This window comes from Stomoxys calcitrans, chromosome 5, assembly GCF_963082655.1.
Source record: "Stomoxys calcitrans chromosome 5, idStoCalc2.1, whole genome shotgun sequence".
NCBI classification, from domain to species: Eukaryota; Metazoa; Arthropoda; class Insecta; order Diptera; family Muscidae; genus Stomoxys; species Stomoxys calcitrans.
The window spans coordinates 110,756,248-110,777,247 of record NC_081556.1 but is presented as its reverse complement, the minus strand read 5'-3'; the positions used below and the strand labels follow the sequence as shown (position 1 = coordinate 110,777,247).

At 34.8% G+C, this 21,000-nt stretch overlaps 1 protein-coding gene across 2 annotated transcripts in view; it reads right to left on the bottom strand.

Moving 5' to 3' along the window:
• LOC106080441 (focadhesin) overlaps positions 1 to 20,740 on the bottom strand; it is a 48,020-nt gene extending 27,280 nt beyond the window's left edge. The window contains exons 1-2 of one of the 2 annotated variants that reach the window (XM_013241838.2): positions 20,656 to 20,739; positions 19,973 to 20,262 (exon numbers count right to left, since the gene is read on the bottom strand). In XM_013241838.2, the coding sequence (XP_013097292.2) occupies positions 19,973 to 20,247 (275 nt within the window). In that variant the 5' untranslated portion in view covers positions 20,248 to 20,262; positions 20,656 to 20,739. Of the gene's footprint in view, positions 1 to 19,972 lie in introns of both variants that reach the window. The other variant, XM_059370467.1, reaches the window with a different exon arrangement.
• Between the last annotated feature and the right edge of the window lie 260 nt (positions 20,741 to 21,000).

Genomic DNA, 21,000 nt, shown 5'->3' with positions numbered 1-21,000 from the left:
AATGTCGCCAGCATTAGGAGGGGACAATCACCTCTGAAAATTTGATAATGATCTAGCCAGGATTTTAACCCAGGCGTTCAGCGTCATAGGCGGACATGCTAACCTCTGCGATACCGTGGCCTCCAAATACATAGCCCTGAAAATAAATCACCATTGGCCTCAAAACTGGATATCGAATTCGTTTTTCAATCTCAAATACCTTTCATTTAAACCACTTATTACAAAAATCAGCAAATAAGTTCGGTTTGGGATATGGGCCTCCACTCTCTTTAAGACCCAAATTGTCATAGTGAGCAAATACGTCCTAGTTGGGGGTTGTTATGGGGGTGAGACGTCCCCTAGAAAGTTGGTCCCGAATGTTGATATCAGATTGGTAGTCTACTCCCAAATACCTTTTATTTGAGCCCCATATTTCCATAGTCGGCAAACATGTCCGGTTTGGGGGTGTTTTGGTTTTGGGGATGGGGCGGGCACTGAGTGACTTCGCCCTGAAATTATATATCAGATTCGTGTACTACTCTAAAATTCCTCTTATTTGAGTCTCATATTCCAATGGTCAGCAAATACGTCCTATTAAGGTGGTTTTATGGAGGTGGGGTGACCCCATAGGCTCTTTTCCCGAATATTGAAATCAAATTCTTGCTTTACTCCCAAAGACCTTTCATTTGAGACCCATATTGCTGTAGTAGTAAATTTGTCCTCTTTGGAGGGAGTTTTTGGGGAAGAGACCCCCAGAAACTTGGTCTCACATTTGGATATCAGATTCGTATTCTACTCGCAAATACCTTTCATTTGAGTCCCATATTGTCATGGCCGGTACATGTGTCCGATTTAGGGGTGTTTTGGGGGTTGGGGTGGTCCCTCTAGGTGCCCCATCCAAAATTTGGATACCAAATTTTTGTTTTTGAGTTATTTTAAGACAGCACACAACATTTCGTTTAAATCGCATACCCATTTCCGAGATCTGGCGTTTCTGAAAATTAGGGCAAGGGGGAGGGTCCGCGTGCCCTTCAGATAACAAAAATGTAGTACGCTATTTTCATCACGGTATCATGCACCATCTGTGAAAATGTCAAGAAAATCGGTTCCGCCGTTTTTGTGTCAATACGGAACTCTCAAACAAACAAAGATACATACAAAAAAATACAAATTCATTTTTATACCCACCACCATAGGATGGGAGTATACTAATCTAGTCCTTCCGTTTTTAACACTTCGAAATATTGATCTAGGGCCCCACTAAGCATATATTCTTGATCGCCTCGACATTCTGAGTTGATCTAGCCATGTCCGTTTGTCCGTCCGTCTGTTGAAATCACGATAGCGGTCGAACGCGAAGAGCTAGCCACTTGAAATTTTGCGCAAATACTTTATATCGATGTAGGTCGTTGTGGATTGCAAATGGGCCTTATAAGCTCTGACTTGGATATAGCTCCTATATAAACCGATCTCGCGATTTGACTACTTGCGGCCCTGCAAGCCGCAAGTTTTGTCCGATTTTGCTGAAATTTCACAAAGTGTTCTGTTATGACTTCCAACAACTGTGCCAAGTACGGTCCAAATCGGTCAAGAACATGATATAGCTCCCATCTAAACCGATCTCCCGATCTAACTTCTTGAGCGCTTACAAGCCGCGATTTTTATCCGATTTGGCTGAAATTTTGCATATAGTTTTCTGCTAAGACTCTCAACAACTGCGCCAAGTAAGGTCCAATTCAGTCTATAACCAGATATAGCTCCCATATTTTAGCAGAATCCATTGTGGTGGGTTCCTAAGATTCGTCCCGTCCGAACTTAGCACTCTTTTACTTGTTATATATTAGATTTGCTTAATGGAGTCTTAAAGCTGGACGGTTTGGGGTGTGTTTTGGAAGTACGGTCGCTGAGGAGTTCGATGGGTCGGTTTGCAAGTGAGCACACCCTAATACACGGTTAGGCATTAGGAGATCAACAAGATATTCAGGCACGGCAACAAAAGAAGTCACATCACTGCGTGGACATAAAATGCGTATTGGGCACAGTGGCACCCTAATATACGGTACGATACGAGGTTTGGTGGCAAGGAGGAACATTCTTATACATGGCCTTATTCCGGCTCACTGGAGACGATGGCACGAGGAGGCGATAGGGCACTCTGCAAACATAAAACGCGGGGTTTGGGGACGGTAACAAGGAGGCACGCTCTATTATACTGTAAAATACGCGGTTTGGTGGCTGGGAGGCACACCCTAGCACCCAGCACTATTCGAGTTCACTGGAAGACGGTACGATGTGGGAGAGGGCGCACCGTAAATATAAGCCTGGATTTCGGACGCCATGGCAAGACAGTGCCAAAGAGACACACCCTAATATACGGTAGAGTTTAGTTCACTCTCGAAGACGGCATGAAGAGGCGAGAGGGCACTCCTCCTTTATTCAAGGGACTAACATAATATGGGTTCCGAGCCATTTGAATTTGCTGCCCGCCCTTTATTAGTAATTGATTGATGAGCTTGACTCCTCGCACTGTCATGTTATTCATAACTTTCAAGTTGTTTACCATCCTTTGCCCCTCCATGTAATTGGTGTTCTGCGGCTAAGTTGCAGGATCTTTTTCCAGAAATTAGGTTTTAATGTTTAATCTCTTGAACATCAGGTGAGTCTCGCTTGTAATTAGGCCTGGGAGACCTTTTCTAGGAATTTCGGACCTTTTCGAAATTCTTGCTGCTAAACACGCTCTAGGGATGTTAAACCAGACTTAACAGTAAACTAGAACTATAAAAACACAAAGTGCTTCTAGGACCTCTTGAAGATAGCTTAAACTGGCCACGGAAGAGTTGTATTTTCAGACAGTAAAAAGCTTTTGCCATCCACTTGGTATGGTGAAGTCAAAAACTTTTCGCTCAATATGGCCGAGATATATCATGCCAACTATTACAGCTCTTTGTAGTCGAATCTTGGCTGACATTCCATTAGTTTTCTTAGCTGTTCTTCTTTGATACTCTCTACTTCCTCTTTGGGCAGCAGTTTCTAAACAATCTCGCCTACATCGAACTTGGATTTATCAATTGCCTACCATTCTTTTTTTAAATCTGTTTAATATGAATCGTTGTGGCCCCGATGTGCTTCCAAACTTGCAGTCAAAAACCCCTCCCAACAAGACTTCTAATATGCGGTGTCGGCACGCTGGGAACAGGAGCTCTCGACCTAAGCTCCATGAGATTGAGATTGAGTCTCTCAGTACCAAATGCTATTGTATAAAAGCTAGCCATAGCCATGACCGAGCTGGCGAGACTCCATTTCTCTAGACAAGCTAGAGCTTGTTCCTTCTCTGAACGCCCAGGAATTGTTTTGTAGACGCATGTGATACCAGAACAACAATCCGTTCTGTCTGCTCTGTTTTGAGGATACCTTTCAGTAGTTTTCTATCTCTAACTAACATCTGATCCACGAGATTGCACGCTTCATTGAGTCTTTCAGTATTAAATGCTGTTGTATGAAAGCTCTTAGCCACGACCGAGCTGGTGAGACTTCATTTCTTTAGACAAGGTAGGGTTTGTTCCTCGCCTGAGCAACTGTAAGTTTCAGGAACAACCAGGAGTTGTTCTTTAGTTGTATGTGATACCAGAACAGCAACCCATTCTTTCTGCTCTGTTTGAGGATACCTTTCAGTAGTTTTCTATTTCTACCTAACATCTGCTCCACGAGATTGCACGCTCCTTTGAGTCTTTCAGTATTAAATGCTGTTGTATGAAAGCTCATAGCCACGACCGAGCTGGCAAGACTCCATTTCTCTAGACAAGCTAGGGCTTGTTCGTCCCCTGAACTACTGTAAGTTTCAGGAACACCCAGGAGTTGTTCTTTAGTCGCATGTGATACCAGAACAACAATCCGTTCTTTCTGCCCTGTTTTGAAGATACCTTTTAGTATTGAAGTTTTCCATCTCGACCTAAAATCTGCTCCACGGGATTGCACGCTCCATTCATATATAAAAGCGCGTAACCACGACCAAGCTGGCGAGACTTCATTTATCTAGGCAAGCAAGGACTTGTTCCTCCCCTGAGCTACTGTAAATTTCAGGAACACCCAGGAGTTGTTCTTTAGTCGCATATGATACCAGAACAACAATCCGTTCTTTCTGCTTTTTTTTTGAGGATACTTTTTAGTAGTTTTCCATTCTAGTGCACGCAAGCTGCCTCGTTTTGGTGTATCTTAGGTCTATCTTGAATTTGTTCCGTGTATTTTTCACGGTTTATAACTCTTTCATTTTGTTGTTTAGTGCAAAACTTCTGCTTGGCCCATGGTCTTACTCCTATTCACAGTATTCATCATTTTAATGCACATTTACTTTTTCCAAAAAGATTCATAAACGTCGAATTAAAGAGTTTTTATGATATGTCGTACCATGGTTTTTTGTTAAATTACTAGGAATTTACAAAAATGAATAGGTACTCGTAGCTGGGTATCAACATGGTCATGGCTGCAAAAAAATCGTGCCGCAATCTCAATTAGTTTGGGTGGCAATTTGCATCATGGCACTTCCGGTTTTTGAATTTAACAGTCTATTAAGAACCATAACGAACATTAGACCAAATGTAAATATCGCCCTCATCATTCTTCATGGAGGTGTAAACAAATGTTACAAATTCATTTAGTTGTGTTATTCACATACATATGTATGTTACACGTTTCATTACAAAAAAAATGTATTTATATATGTATATACATAAACTCTTTACCATAAATCGTGAAGGAAAATTAATATTTAATGTAGTGTGGAAATTAACCCATTTGGTATACTGTATTCTTAAGATAAAATTCTTTATCGAACCTTGATAAAACAAAAATTTAATAATAACAAACAATATTTTTGGCTGCTAGAAAGGGAGAAATGTTAAGGTTGGAAAGAGGGTGCAGATATTAATCCGCCCCATGACACTATGGACATACATCTAAACCAGTAATAGGCTTGTTGTGCACTCTTAACAAAAAAAAAAAGTTACCTCGAAAAAGAAAATCCATGTTAGGAATTGCGGACTACTAACAAAATCCGAAATTGTTTTCCATTCCACTGCCCTTAGTTGGTTTATGTCTGGTATTTTGTTCTCACATAAGTGCCAGTAACTGTTAGACGCGAAAACCGGGCAATGACAAAGGAAATGCTCCAACGCCTCATCATCTTCGCCGCTTGCCCTACACGTGTCACTAGCTTCACCGATTTTACATAAGTGAGCTCGTAGTCCTATGTGTCACGTCATGATATCCTTAGCTATACTGACCTCCTTCTTACTTCCTTTCAGTAATAGCTTCGTCTGCTCACGATCTGGATCCCCCTATAGGATTTCCGTTACGCTGTTACACAGGGTTGCATGCGCGTTCGTCGCCCACGCCTTTAACTCGGACTGTGTAGACCCTAAAGGCTTCGAGTTAACCAAGTTTATTGGCGGCAATCCTCTAGCTATCAACGCCAAATGATCTGCCCTTTTAATCCCCCTTACTCCGTTAAGGCCCGGCACCCAAACGATACTGATTTTGCCATCCTCAGAGAAGGCGTTAATCTCCTTCTTATACTGCAAGACGGTTCGTGATCTTATCGTCCTGGTTGTTTTTGTCCTTATGGCAATTTTACTGTCGGTAAAGATGTTCACACTCGACGTCCACGCGTTAACACCACACCACCTCACGCATTATGTGATCGCTCGGATCTCTGCCTGCAGGACCGTATGATGGTCCGGCAGTCTAAAACTCAGTCCCTGGGTTCTCACTATATAGACCCCCAGGCCCACTCTGTCCTCTAGTTTTGATCCATCCGTGTAACATGATCTTCCATATGGCAATACTAGGGTTCCATAAATCCAAGACTGTGACGCCGGCAGCAGTGCCTCGCACTCGACCTCAAGGTTCGTCTCAGGTATCCGATCGGAATCCTCTTCCCTTCCTTACAGGCTTCCTATCGTCGCTTCGATTATACTGCGATGGAATGAGCTGCTCCCATCCTTAAACCATTCTCCCATCGCCTTAAGTCTCATAGCCGCAGTGGCTGCATCACATTTAATCAGTATGTCAATGGGTCGGATATCAAGAATAGTCTACAGTGCCCTAGTGGGCGTAGTCCTCATCGCTGAACCTGTTGTATGGTCCTTATGTTGCACTTTTTCTCCATAGCACGTCACCAAACTATTGAGGAGTAAGTAAGTATTGGTCTAATCACGATCCTGTAGAGCCAGTGGACCATTTACGGATTCACGCCCCATTTCGAGCCTACGGCCCGTCTACATAGTGTCCAACATCTGTGATCATTCAGTACGCTCCTGAATGTGACACTTCCAATTCAGTTTCCTGCCCACGTGGTGGGTTACATAGGATGAACTTGGGGACAGGCGACTTCACTTTGACAGCCTTCTTGGACATAAAGGGTGATTTTTGAGCTATTATTTTTTTGGCGACACTTGTTTAAACAGCTTACGCACGTTTCGTGTTTTTTTTTCACTGTCTTCATCTTCAGTTTTATCTATAATTTAACCATGAATGCTTGCAGATTTCTGAATTTTATTATAAAAATGCGTTGAGAAAGTTCATCGCCCGCTTCTTCTACGAACCAATGAAGCTCATTTTTTAGCTCAAGGCGTATCTAAATAAGCAGAATTATCAATTTTGAAGTGAAGATCAGCCAGAATCATTGAAAGAATTAACAAAGCATACAGAAAAAGTCACAGTTTGGTGTGGTTTATGGGCTGGAGGCATGATTGGACCGTACTTCTTCAAAGATGATGCGAATTGTACTGTAACTGTGAATGATAAGCGCTACCATGAAATGATATCCAACTTTTTTTTGCCCAAAATGCAAGAGCTTGACTTGCATGACATGTGGTTTCAACAAGACGGTGATACATGCCACACAACACGCGTAACAATGAACTTTTTGAGAGGCGAGTTCGTTGAACATTTCACTTCACGTTCGGGACCGGTTAATTGACCGCCTAGATCGTACGATTAACGCCTTTCTTTGTGAGGCTATGTTAAAGCTCATGTCTATACAGACAACCCCGTTTCAATTGCCGCATTGGAAGACAACAATGAAGCTTTTATTAGTGACATACCGGCCGAAATGTTGGAAGAATATGCCAAAATTGGACTAAGCGGATGGACCATTTGAGGCGCAGTCACGATCAACATTTGCATGAAATAATCTTCAAACATCGAATTATATTGACCGATAGCACGGTCAATATTCAAATAAAGATTGTATGCATTTTTCTGAATTTTATGTGTTTTTTTAACTTTCCTATAGCTCTTAAAAAATCAACCTTTATATGTGAAAACAAATTTCAATATAACTATCCAAGATAAAAACCATCAAAGCCCCCTACAAGGGAGATTTTGAACTAATTTTCTATAGCCAAAAGAAATTTTTTTTGAAAAAGTTTCCAAATTTGGCCCTTTCAAATTTGGTCAGCAGTTGTAGGTATGCTCTATCCGGTCATGTAAAACACTAACCCAAAAAGATCTCCCAACGAAGTCGAATATCGCCATTTATTAAGAAAAATTATCCTGGAGAGAAATGTCGCCACCATGGCCACAAGGAAAAAGATGGCCCTTCCAAATTTGGTCAGCAGACAGAACTCGAGATACTCCATCCAGTCATGTAGGTTATTAGTCCAAAAAGATCTACAAAGATCTCCTAACGAGGTCGAATATGGCCATTTATCAAAAAACAAATTTGCCCTGGAGAGAAATGTGAAAGATGAACCTTCCAAATTCGTTCAGTCGAATATGGTCATTTATTAAAAAAAAAAACAATTTATTCTGGAGAGAAATGTGCCTACCATGGCCACATGCAAAAAGGTGGCACTTCCAAATTAGGTCCGCTTCCTTTTTTAGAAAATTAGTTCATAGTCTCACATGTAGGGAGCTTTGGTGATTTTTGTCTCGGATAGTTATATTCGAAATTATTTTCACATACATCCAATGTTTGAAGTATTTTGTGAAATTTACGGGTAATTTCAACTTTTTACCGTCTAAAAACAGCAGATGTTTACTTTTAGCAAAAAATTACTGCTGTCCCAGCAGACTTTCTGCCTTTTCAGCACCCATTTTTGCTATTTTTACTAACAAATTTCTTTGGGTGTAGAAAGACAGAGCTGATGTTTTTCACAAGAAGAAGGAAGTATGGCGTGTTCAGTGCTCCCAGAGTAGCATTGAATATGATATTTGTGCTGTGACCTTTGCACCTGTACATGGTGTCCGCGGCTTTGGAGAGGGCCTTCAGACTGAAGGAGTAAAGAACATGGCGTTTTTTGGATTTCGAGCATTCGTTTGTTATGCGGAAGGCTGCTGGAGTGAGATGTCTACGCTGCATTGGCGGAGCGACGAACTATGCGCCCGCCTGAACTTTCACCGACTGCAATCTGAAGGTGGGGTGGGAGCTTTGGTCTGTGGTAGTCCCACCCTTCTTGGGAACGTTCCACATTTCGGGGCAGGGATTTTCGTTGCATTCCTAGAGTTTTCATTTCTTTCCGGCTGAGATGTTTGCAATCCCCAGGCACTCAGAAACGTTGAGAAGAGAGTCAAACGGGGCATTACTGGTGCATTGTCCACCCCAAAATTTCCCATAGGAATGAAATTTTGCCAAAAATTTCCCATAGAAATGATATTGGGACAAAATTTCCCTTAGAAATCAAATCTTGACAAAATTTCCCATAGAAATAAAATCTTGACAAAATTTCCTATAGAAATGAAATTTTGACAAAATTTCCTAAGAAATGAAATTTGGACAAAATTTCCTATAGAAATGAAATTTTGACAAAATTTCCCATAGAAATGAAATTTTGACAAAATTTCCCATAGAAATGAAATTTTGACAAAATTTCCCATAGAAATGAAATTTTGACAAAATTTCCCATAGAAATGAAATTTTGACAAAATTTCCTATAGAAATGAAATTTTGACAAAATTTCCTATAGAAATGAAATTTTGACAAAATTTCCTATAGAAATGAAATTTTGACAAAATTTCCTATAGAAATGAAATTTTGACAAAATTTCCTGTAGAAATGAAATTTTGACAAAATTTCCTATATAAAATGAAATTTTGACAAAATTTCCCATAGAAATGAAATTTTGACAAAATATCCTATAGAAATGAAATTTTGACAAAATTTCCTATAGAAATGTAATTTTGACAAAATTTCCTATAGAAATGTAATTTGGACAAAATTTCCTATAGAAATGAAATTTTGACAAAATTCCTAATAGAAATGAAATTTTGACAAAATTTCCTATAGATATAAAACTTTGACAAAATTTCCTATAGAAATGGAATTTTGACAAAATTTCGTATAGAAATGAAATTTTGACAAAATATCGTATAGAAATGAAATTTTGACAAAATTTCCTATAGAAATGAAATTTTGACAAAATATACATAGAAACTTAATTTTGACAAAATTTCCCATAGAAATGAAATTTAGACAAAATTTCCTATAAAAATGAAATTTAGACAAAATTTCCTATAGAAATGAAATTTTGACAAAATTTCCTATAGAAATGAAATTTTGACAAAATTTCCTATAGAAATGAAATTTTGACAAAATTTCCTATAGAAATGAAATTTTGACAAAATTTCCTATAGAAATGAAATTTTGACAAAATTTCCTATAGAAATGAAATTTTGACAAAATTTCCTATAGAAATGAAATTTTGACAAAATTTCCTATAGAAATGAAATTTTGACAAAATTTCCTATAGAAATGAAATTTTGACAAAATTTCCTATAGAAATGAAATTTTGACAAAATTTCCCAAGAAATGAAATTTTGACAAAATTTCCCATAGAAATGGAATTTTGACAAAATTTCCTTAGAAATAACATTTTGACAAAATTTCCTATAGAAATGAAATTTTGTCAAAATTTCATTTCTATGGGAAATTTTGTCAAAATTTCATTTCTATAGGAAATTTTGTCAAAATGTTATTTCTACGGAAATTTTGTCAAAATTCCATTTCTATGGGAAATTTTGTCAAAATTTCATTTCTTCCTATAGAAATTAAATCTTGACAAAATTTCCTATAGAAATGAAATTTTGACAAAATTTCCTATAGAAATGAAATTTTGACAAAATTTCCTATAGAAATGAAATTTTGAGAAAAGTTCCTATAGAAATGAAATTTTGACAAAATTTCCTATAGAAATGAAATTTTGACAAAATTTCCTATAGAAATGAAATTTTGACAAAATTTCCCATAGAAATGAAAAGTTGCCAAAATTTCCCGTAGAAATAAAAATTTGCCAAAATTTCGCATAGAAAAGAAATTTTGTCAAAATTTCCTATAGAAATGAAATTTTGACAAAATTTCCTATAGAAATAAAATTTTGACAAAATTTCCTATAGAAATGAAATTTTGACAAAATTTCCTATAGAAACGATATATTTGCAAAATTTCCCATAGAAATGAAATTTTGTCAAAATTTCCCATAGAAATGAAATCTTGACAAATTTCCTATAGAAATGATATTTTGACATTATTTCCTTTAGAAATGAAATTTTGACAATATTTCCTATAGAAATTAAATCTTGACAAAATTTCCCATAGAAATGAAATTTTGACAAAATTTCCTATAGAAATGAAATTTTGACAAAATTTCCCATAGAAATGGAATTTTGACAAAATTTCCTTAGAAATGAAATTTTGACAAAATTTCCTACAGAAATGAAATTTTGACAAAATTTCCTATAAAAATTAAATTTTACCATAATTTCCCATAGAAATGAAATTTTGACAAAATTTCCCATAGAAATGAAATTTTGACAAAATTTCCTTTAGAAATGAAATTTTGACAAAATTTCCTTTAGAAATGAAATTTTGACAAAATTTCCTATTGAAATGAAATGAAATCAAAATTTCCCATAAAAATGAAATTTTGACAAAATTTCCCATAGACATGAAATTTTGAAAATATTTCCTATAGGAATGAAATTTTGACAAAATTAGCTTTGATTTTGTCATTCCATGCTATACCATATCCATTTTGGTTTGTTTGTTATTTTTTTTTATTAAGGTTTTATTTTATTTTTCCAATGTGCATAATTAATGATACAAGTTAACATTTCCTCATAAATCACCTCGGTGCTGTATGCCCAAAAAGGAATAGTTTATACGCATGCATTTCTAGCATGAAAGTCCACACATCAGGCAAACATTCAAAATATGTTTTTGTACATTTTGAAGTGCAGTTGTTATAAAATAAGGTATTAAGTCAAAAATTTTCCAAGTATAGAATTTTAATAATTTTTAAGAGTTTTTGTGCAAATATTTTTCGAAAAGCATTTTTTTTTATTTTGACTTAATACTCTATTTCAAAACATTGTTGCAGACATGTATGCATGTGCTTGGTTAGATGCATGGCAATTTTCACATTCTGGCCAATTTTTTTTTTTTAAATATATTGAAAATCTAATTCCAACAATTGTACTTTACGACCTACTTATGTGTATGGTTGCTTATGTGGGGTTTTTGTTCTTTAGAGGACTTGACACACACACACACAAATACACACACTCTTTCAAACATACATGCTAGGCTAACACATAAACAATTAACTTGGGAAAAGCCAACGACCATTGTTGGTCAAGGTATGCCAGGTAGTTGCAAACGGAAACTCTATCCATAAAACACGAGCGTAGTAGGAAGCACCTCGTGTTGTAGTCGTAGACTTGCAAAAAACGCAAAATCAAAAAACCAAAGCCCATAGGCAAATAAGAGAAATCACCATTCGAATACAACAGGCAGAGAGAATGCAGTAACAAATTGTAAAAGGAACTCCCAGTCGTGGTAGTTGGAATGGCAGCTACTACTTAAACGCTATGGAACTGTTTATCTTGCAGGCTCGAGTTTATTGGCCACATACGAACATGGGTATCAATCTAAACAACCGGAGAACTGAAGTGAGTTGGTAGAGGTTGAAGTTGCAGGAAGGCGTTATAGGAAATGTGAAGTAATTTATGCTGATGTTTATCCTTGAATCCTGCCATGTTTTGTTCATTTGCATTTTGTTGAATAGGTTTTGTACAAACAATTCATTTCATTGAGAAGACAATTTGGGGATAAGTGCGTTTTTATTATTGCTTAATGTTGACAAAAAGTTTCGATAAAAATATTTTACATAACAATTTGAGTTAAACTTTCTTCTTGAAATGTCTTAGAAACAAACCAATGTGTAAGCAAGGACAAAAGATTGGCAGGGAACGACTTATCAATAAAGCCTAGTACTGACTTCACAGCAAGAATGTCTATTAAATTATTGCGAGCAAACAAACAAAAGTCAAACAACAACACACAACAAAGACAGCCATGACAGCTGGTTGTACGCACCGGATTGACCAGATGGAATCCTTCATCGGCAAGGACTGCCGCCTCAGTGTACGTGTTCGTCTTTTTCCGTCATGGGAGAGGCACGTCCCGGTGTGCCTTCTCCGCTCGCTTGTGGTCCGTGCCGGAGTAGAAAAGAACCCCGGACCCTGGTTCTGTTCGCTTTGCCACAACCGTCTCCATCATCGGTTGGTGTCGGTGAGGTGTAACCGGTGCATGGAGTGGGTACATTACCGATCTTGCTCTGGCCTCACATCACTACGGAAGTATAGTCATACTGAATATGTAGTAGAAGTAGTTGTAACCACATTTTCATGTGGAGGTGGCGATTTCGTCAAGTAGGTTAGCTGGTTCGTTCCGGTCCAAAGGACCGATTGCCGCCGGAACAGGGTGGCCATTGATATTTTAAGGGGCTAATAACCCGCCTTGTCATATCGAGCATCGTAGGCACTTAGGATTTGTGCAAGAACCGGTGCCGCCGATCCGAAACTCTCCGCTCGATACCGCTGATTGTCCGCAACTGGTGTTGCAGCAACTCCGTATGGAGCATTCTACTATTCGCAACCTGTGGACACACCCGGTAGCTCGCAGCTAAGCTTCTCATGACAGCTATGAACACCACATAGATCGGACCTCAATGTTCCAGCCTGTGTGGTGCCCACAACTATCCCGTGCCTGAACTGAATATGTTGCAAGGTGCTGTGCGAACATAGCCAGCATTGGGTCACAAGCGTCCTCGTCACCGGGCTATGTGACCCCCGCGACCTCTCCCGTGCGGCAATATACGCAACAGCAGCATCCCAACCACAATATTGCCAGGCCAGTGCCGGGAATTGTATCATTTTTGCAACTCAACTGCAACGGTGCCCCTGGTAAGATCGACGAGATTGTGGATTTTATGAGTCGGAAGATCCACGACACAAAGCTGACAAACATCTGCAACTTGCACAGTTGTCAAGGATACTACAATAAGTACTACGTAAGGATCGCTCAAGGAATGAAGGTGGGAGATTGGCCTTCGTAATACACCATTCCGTGCAATATAGACCCATCTCGCCTGCGCCTGGCGCTAGTGAGTGACCCTTACATGGAGTGAATGGGGATAGAAGTCAGGTCCGGTACTGCGGAGATAAAGCTATACAACATGTACATACCGCCGGTTGGTAGCTGTGTGCCAATTAATGGCCAAGCTTACAACCCCGACATAAGTGGGTGTCTATCTGGCAATAATCGTCTAGTTCTAGGAGACTTTAATGCGCATCACATTTCTTGGCATTTTCCCCTAGGTAACGACCAGCGTGGCATGGCTTTGGCAGAGCAGATTGAAGACTCCACGTTTTGCTCGGTTAATGAGGATGCCCCCCATTAGGATTACGTGGAAGTGCAGCAGCTCGCAAGACATTTCCATTGCATCCCCTTAACGCCTGAGTGACGTATCCTGGGAAGCCATCATCTCTTTGGAGTCCGACCACCTCCCCATAATTCTCACCATCGACCGACCACTCGACTTCATAACCTCTGAGCGCCGGACGTTTATCAATCAAAAGAATCGGCTGGCTTCAGAGAGTATACCAATCGCCGCTTCAGTGAACTGCCACTCCCCTCGGATGTGCTAGTGACCGAGAGGAAATTTCGAGATATCATTAACGCAGCAGCCGCTGGCTTTATACCAGCCGGTCGAATACCCCAAGTGCGGCCCAATTTCTCGGCTCAGGCAGTGGTACTCGCAGACGAGCGTGACGGGATTCGTTGTATGGACCCCACTAACCCCAGAATCAGCGAGCTTAATCTGGAAATAAACAGAGTAGACAACGAACATAGGCGGAACACTTGGAGCAATGTAAATTAAGCACCGTTTAAGGCAAGCTGTAGTCTACTGTTAAGTCACTCTCGAACCCCAGTAGACGGTATGACAGGACCTCAGTCACTTTTGGCGACGTAACCGTGAATGATCCGAAGATATGCGCCAGATTGTTCAACCGTCAATTCATTGTGCTTCCAGAGAGTGGCAGGGCAATGGGGAGAGCCATTCGCCGTATCCGTGGTCTCCTAGCCGATGGACAGCCATCACAATTTACCGTGGGCGAAGTTACAAATAACATTCGTGGCGCCAAAACATCCAAGGCCTTGGGCCCCGATGGAATCTCTAAATTGATGCTGAAGAATCTGGATTTACCTGGAGTTGAGTACCTTATAGTTTCCGACGCCTGGAAAATAGAGAATAATGATCCCGCTACTGAAGCCTTCAGACCACTGATTTGAGGCTAAGGGAGCTTTCTATTTGTTCATGTGGTGGATACGGAAACCGTGTTTCATTTCTATAGGAAATTATGTCAAAATTTCATTTCTATAGGAAATTTTGTCAAAATTTCATTTCTATGTGAAATTTTGTCAAAATTTCATTTCTATAGGAACTTTTGTCAAAATTTCATTTCTATTGGAAATTTCATTCCTATTAGAAATTTTGGCAATATTTCATTTCAATAGGAATTTTTATCAAAATTTCATTTCTAAAGGAAATTTTGTCAAAATTTCATTTCTATAGGAAATTTTGTCAAAATTTCATTTCTATAGGAAATTTTGTCAAAATTTCATTACTATAGGAAATTTTGTAAAAATTTCTTTCTATAGGAACTTTTGTCAAAATTTCATTTCTATTGGAAATTTCATTCCTATAAGAAATTTTGGCAATATTTCATTTCTATAGGAAATTTTGTCAAAATTTAATTTCTATAGGAAATTTTGTCAAAATTTCATTTCTATAGGAAATTTTGTCAAAATTTTATTTCTATAGGAAATTTTCTCAAAATTTCATTTCTATAGGAAATTTTGTCAAAATTCATTTCTATAGGAAATTTTGTCAAAATTTCATTTCTATAGGAAATTTTGTCAAAATTTCATTTCTATTGGAAATTTCATTCCTATTAGAAATTTTGGCAATATTTCATTTCTATAGGAATTTTTATCAAAATTTCATTTCTAAAGGAAATTTTGTCAAAATTTCATTTCTATAGGAAATTTTGTCAAAATTTCATTACTATAGGAAATTTTGTCAAAATTTCTTTCTATAGGAACTTTTGTCAAAATTTCATTTCTATTGGAAATTTCACTCCTATAAGAAATTTTGGCAATATTTCATTTCTATAGGAATTTTTATCAAAATTTCATTTCTAAAGGAAATTTTGTCAATATTTCATTTCTATAGGAAATTTTGTCAAACTTTCATTTCTATGGAAAATTTTGTCAAAATTTCATTTCTAAAGGAAATTTTGTCAAAATTTCATTTCTATAGGAAATTTTGTCAAAATTTCATTTCTAAAGGAAATTTTGTCAAAATTTCATTTCTATAGGAAATTTTGTCAAAATTTCATTTCTATAGGAAATTTTGTCAAAATTTCATTTCTATAGGAAATTTTGTCAAAATTTCATTTCTATAGGAAATTTTGTCCAAATTTCATTTCTATAGGAAATTTTGTCAAAATTTCATTTCTATAGGAAATTTTGTCAAAATTTCATTTCTATAGGAAATTTTGTCAAAATTTCATTTCTATAGGAAATTTTGTCAAAATTTCATTTCTATAGGAAATTTTGTCAAAATTTCATTTCTATAGGAAATTTTGTCCAAATTTCATTTCTATAGGAAATTTTGTCAAAATTTCATTTCTTTAGGAAATTTTCAAAATTTCATTTCTATAGGAAATTTTGTCAAAATTTCATTTCTATACGAAATTTTGTCAAAATTTCATTTCAATAGGAAATTTTGTCAAAATTTCATTTCTATAGGAAATTTTGTCCAAATTTCATTTCTATAGGAAATTTTGTCAAAATTTCATTTCTATAGGAAATTTTGTCAAAATTTCATTTCTATAGGAAATTTTGTCAAAATTTCATTTCTATAGGAAATTTTGTCAAAATTTCATTTCTATAGGAAATTTTGTCAAAATTTCATTTCTATAGGAAATTTTGTCAAAATTTCATTTCTATAGGAAATTTTGTCAAAATTTCATTTCAATAGGAAATTTTGTCAAAATTTCATTTCTATAGGAAATTTTGTCAAAATTTCATTTCTATAGGAAATTTTGTCAAAATTTCATTTCTATAGGAAATTTTGTCAAAATTTCATTTCTATAGGAAATTTTGTCAAAATTTCATTTCTATAGGAAATTTTGTCAAAATTTCATTTCTATAGGAAATTCTGTCAAAATTTTATATCTATAGGAAATTTTGTCAAAATTTCATATCAATAGGAAATTTTGTCAAAATTTCATTTCTATAGGAAATTTTGTCAAAATTTCATTTCTATAGGAAATTTTGTCAAAATTTCATTTCTATAGGAAATTTTGTCCAAATTTCATTTCTATAGGAAATTTTGTCAAAATTTCATTTCTTTAGGAAATTTTCAAAATTTCATTTCTATAGGAAATTTTGTCAAAATTTCATTTCTATACGAAATTTTGTCAAAATTTCATTTCAATAGGAAATTTTGTCAAAATTTCATTTCTATAGGAAATTTTGTCCAAATTTCATTTCTATAGGAAATTTTGTCAAAATTTCATTTCTATAGGAAATTTTGTCAAAATTTCATTTCTATAGGAAATTTTGTCAAAATTTCATTTCTATAGGAAATTTTGTCAAAATTTCATTTCTATAGGAAATTTTGTCAAAATTTCATTTCTATAGGAAATTTTGTCAAAATTTCATTTCTATAGGAAATTTTGTCAAAATTTCATTTCAATAGGAAATTTTGTCAAAATTTCATTTCAATAGGAAATTTTTCCAAAATTTCATTTCAATAGGAAATTTTGTCAAAATTTCATTTCTATAGGAAATTTTGTCAAAATTTCATTTCTATAGGAAATTTTGTCAAAATTTCATTTCTATAGGAAATTTTGTCAAAATTTCATTTCTATAGGAAATTTTGTCAAAATTTCATTTCTATAGGAAATTTTGTCAAAATTTCATTTCTATAGGAAATTTTGTCAAAATTTCATTTCTATAGGAAATTCTGTCAAAATTTTATATCTATAGGAAATTTTGTCAAAATTTCATATCAATAGGAAATTTTGTCAAAATTTCATTTCTATAGGAAATTTTGTCAAAATTTCATTTCTATAGGAAATTTTGTCAAAATTTCATTTCTATAGGAAATTGTGTCAAAATTTCATTTCAATAGGAAATTTTGTCAAAATTTCATTTCTACGGGAAATTTTGTCAAAATTTCATTTCTATAGGAAATTTTGTCAAAATTTCATTTCTATAGGAAATTTTGTCAAAATTTCATTTCTATAGGAAATTTTGTCAAAATTTCATTTCTATAGGAAATTTTGTCAAAATTTCATTTCTATTGGAAATTTTGTCAAAATTTCATTTCTATAGGAAATTTTGTCCAAATTTCATTTCTATAGGAAATTTTGTCAAAATTTCATTTCTATACGAAATTTTGTCAAAATTTCATTTCTATAGGAAATTCTGTCAAAATTTTATATCTATAGGAAATTTTGTCAAAATTTCATATCAATAGGAAATTTTGTCAAAATTTCATTTCTATAGGAAATTTTGTCAAAATTTCATTTCTATAGGAAATTTTGTCAAAATTTCATTTCTATAGGAAATTGTGTCAAAATTCATTTCAATAGGAAATTTTGTCAAAATTTCATTTCTACGGGAAATTTTGTCAAAATTTCATATCAATAGGAAATTTTGTCAAAATTTCATTTCTATGGAAAATTTTGTCAAAATTTCATTTCTAAAGGAAATTTTGTCAAAATTTCATTTCTATAGGAAATTTTGTCAAAATTTCATTTCTAAAGGAAATTTTGTCAAAATTTCATTTCTATAGGAAATTTTGTCCAAATTTCATTTCTATAGGAAATTTTGTCAAAATTTCATTTCTTTAGGAAATTTTCAAATTTCATTTCTATAGGAAATTTTGTCAAAATTTCATTTCTATACGAAATTTTGTCAAAATTTCATTTCTATACGAAATTTTGTCAAAATTTCATTTCAATACGAAATTTTGTCAAAATTTCATTTCTATAGGAAATTTTGTCAAAATTTCATTTCTATAGGAAATTTTGTCAAAATTTCATTTCTATAGGAAATTTTGTCCAAATTTCATTTCTATAGGAAATTTTGTCAAAATTTCATTTCTGTAGGAAATTTTGTCAAAATTTCATTTCTATAGGAAATTTTGTCAAAATTTCATTTCTATAGGAAATTTTGTCAAAATTTCATTTCAATAGGAAATTTTGTCAAAATTTCATTTCAATAGGAAATTTTGTCAAAATTTCATTTCAATAGGAAATTTTGTCAAAATTTCATTTCTATAGGAAATTTTGTCAAAATTTCATTTCTATTGGAAATTTTGTCAAAATTTCATTTTCAATAGGAAATTTTGTCAAAATTTCATTACTATAGGAAATTTTGTAAAAATTTCATTTCTATAGGAAATTTTGTCAAAATTTCATTTCTATAGGAAATTTTGTCAAAATTTCATTTCTATAGGAAATTTTGTCAAAATTTCATTTCTATAGGAAATTTTGTCAATATTTCATTTCTATAGGAATTTTGTCAAAATTTCATTTCTATAGGAAATTCTGTCAAAATTTTATATCTATAGGAAATTTTGTCAAAATTTAATATCAATAGGAAATTTTGTCAAAATTTCATTTCTATGGAAAATTTTGTCAAAATTTCATTTCTAAAGGAAATTTTGTCAAAATTTCATTTCATAGGAAATTTTGTCAAAATTTCATTTCTAAAGGAAATTTTGTCAAAATTTCATTTCTATAGGAAATTTTGTCAAAATTTCATTTCTATAGGAAATTTTGTCCAAATTTCATTTCTATAGGAAATTTTGTCAAAATTTCATTTCTATAGGAAATTTTGTCAAAATTTCATTTCTATAGGAAATTTTGTCAAAATTTCATTTCTATAGGAAATTTTGTCAAAATTTTATTTCCATAGAAAATTTCGTCAAAATTTCATATCTATAGGAAATTTCGTCAAAATTGCCTTTCTATAGGAAATTTTCTCAAAATTTCATTTCTATAGGAAATTTTCTCAAAATTTCATTTCTATAGGAAATTTTCTCAAAATTTCATTTCTATAGGAAATTTTGTCAAAATTTCATTTCTATAGGAAATTTTGTCAAAATTTCATTTCTATAGGAAATTTTGTCAAAATTTATTTTTTATAGGAAATTTTGTCAAAATTTCATTTCTATAGGAAATTTTGTCAAAATTTCATTTCAATAGGAAATTTTGTCAAAATTTCATTTCTATAGGAAATTTTGTCAAAATTTCATTTCTATTCGAAATTTTGTCAAAATTTCATTTCTATGGGAAATTTTGTCAACAATTCATTTCTATAGGATATTTTTGCAAAATGTTATTTCTAAGGGATATTGTTATGGTTTTCCTGTTCTACTGGTAAACAAGTTTTGCTAATGGCTATTCCAAATAATTGATCAACAAACCAGCCATCACTTCCAATTGTACATTAGATTATATTGTAAGGCATCAAACAGTTGTGTTTTATCTAACTCTCTGTAGACTTCTGATAATGTACACTGTTAGCACTCTTTCGATTTAAAACACTCAAGCACGTGAATAACTTTCCACTTACCTAGAATTGGGTAGCATTGACAGCAACATTGGCAAAACATTGCTGGCCTCTAGTACACCATCTTCCACCAGGCGAACAAATGTCTGGCAGCTCATAAGCCCCAGCTGTATATTATTCTCTGCCTTGCATTGTGATTTAAGAAATTCGATTTCTTTAATATTGTGCTCGGCAATTTTTTTCTCACGACTTTCAACAATTTTTTTAAATATCTTCTCAAGACACGCCGAAATTTTTACCACCGAAGTGGTAGCGGTTATGGATTTAAATTCCTCCATGACAAGGCTATTGCCCTAGAATATACAATACAAACAACAGTGCGATGGTAAATAATCAATAATCTAAAACTATTTTCTCCAAGAGGAAAAAAAACACACAACGCCTTTTGCACAAGCACTGGTTCACTAGCGGTCAAGCACTGGTTCACTAGCAGCTTTGTTATGTATTTTGTTTAGTTTACGTTTAAATCATTTATAAATATTAAAATTTCATTAAAAACGTTTATCAAACACATGTATTTTATTTTTTGTCTTGGCTAGTCTTTTCTTCTTTTACTTCTCCAGCTGCGTGCTAAAGTTGGTGCGAGCAACTTCGTAATGTTACATTTAACCGTCCACACCGCAATGATTTGAGAAATGTTTTCACATGGACATTCTACCAAGTCCAACTTTATTGAATTCCATTACCAATTACAACAGCTCACGGCGCAAGTGTAGAAATTCGTTTCGTTTGTTTGGAAAAAGAAATGTGCAACAGTTTTTCCAAATAAATAAAAACAATGCCTATCAGCTGAGACCGGCAGGGTTTGTTATTGTATGAAGCTAGCTGCAGTTCAAGTTTGTTGCGACAGTGGAACCCGTGACACAATTACCAATTTTTTCTCGCGAAGTGCACCATCTCTACACAAGTTTTGGTTGTTTGTGTGCATCCTAGTTAAGAACAATAACACACAAACAACGAAAAATGGCGCGAACTAGTAACATACTCAACATCAGAGTTGCACTAATCACTGATTTTTGACAGATATTGTA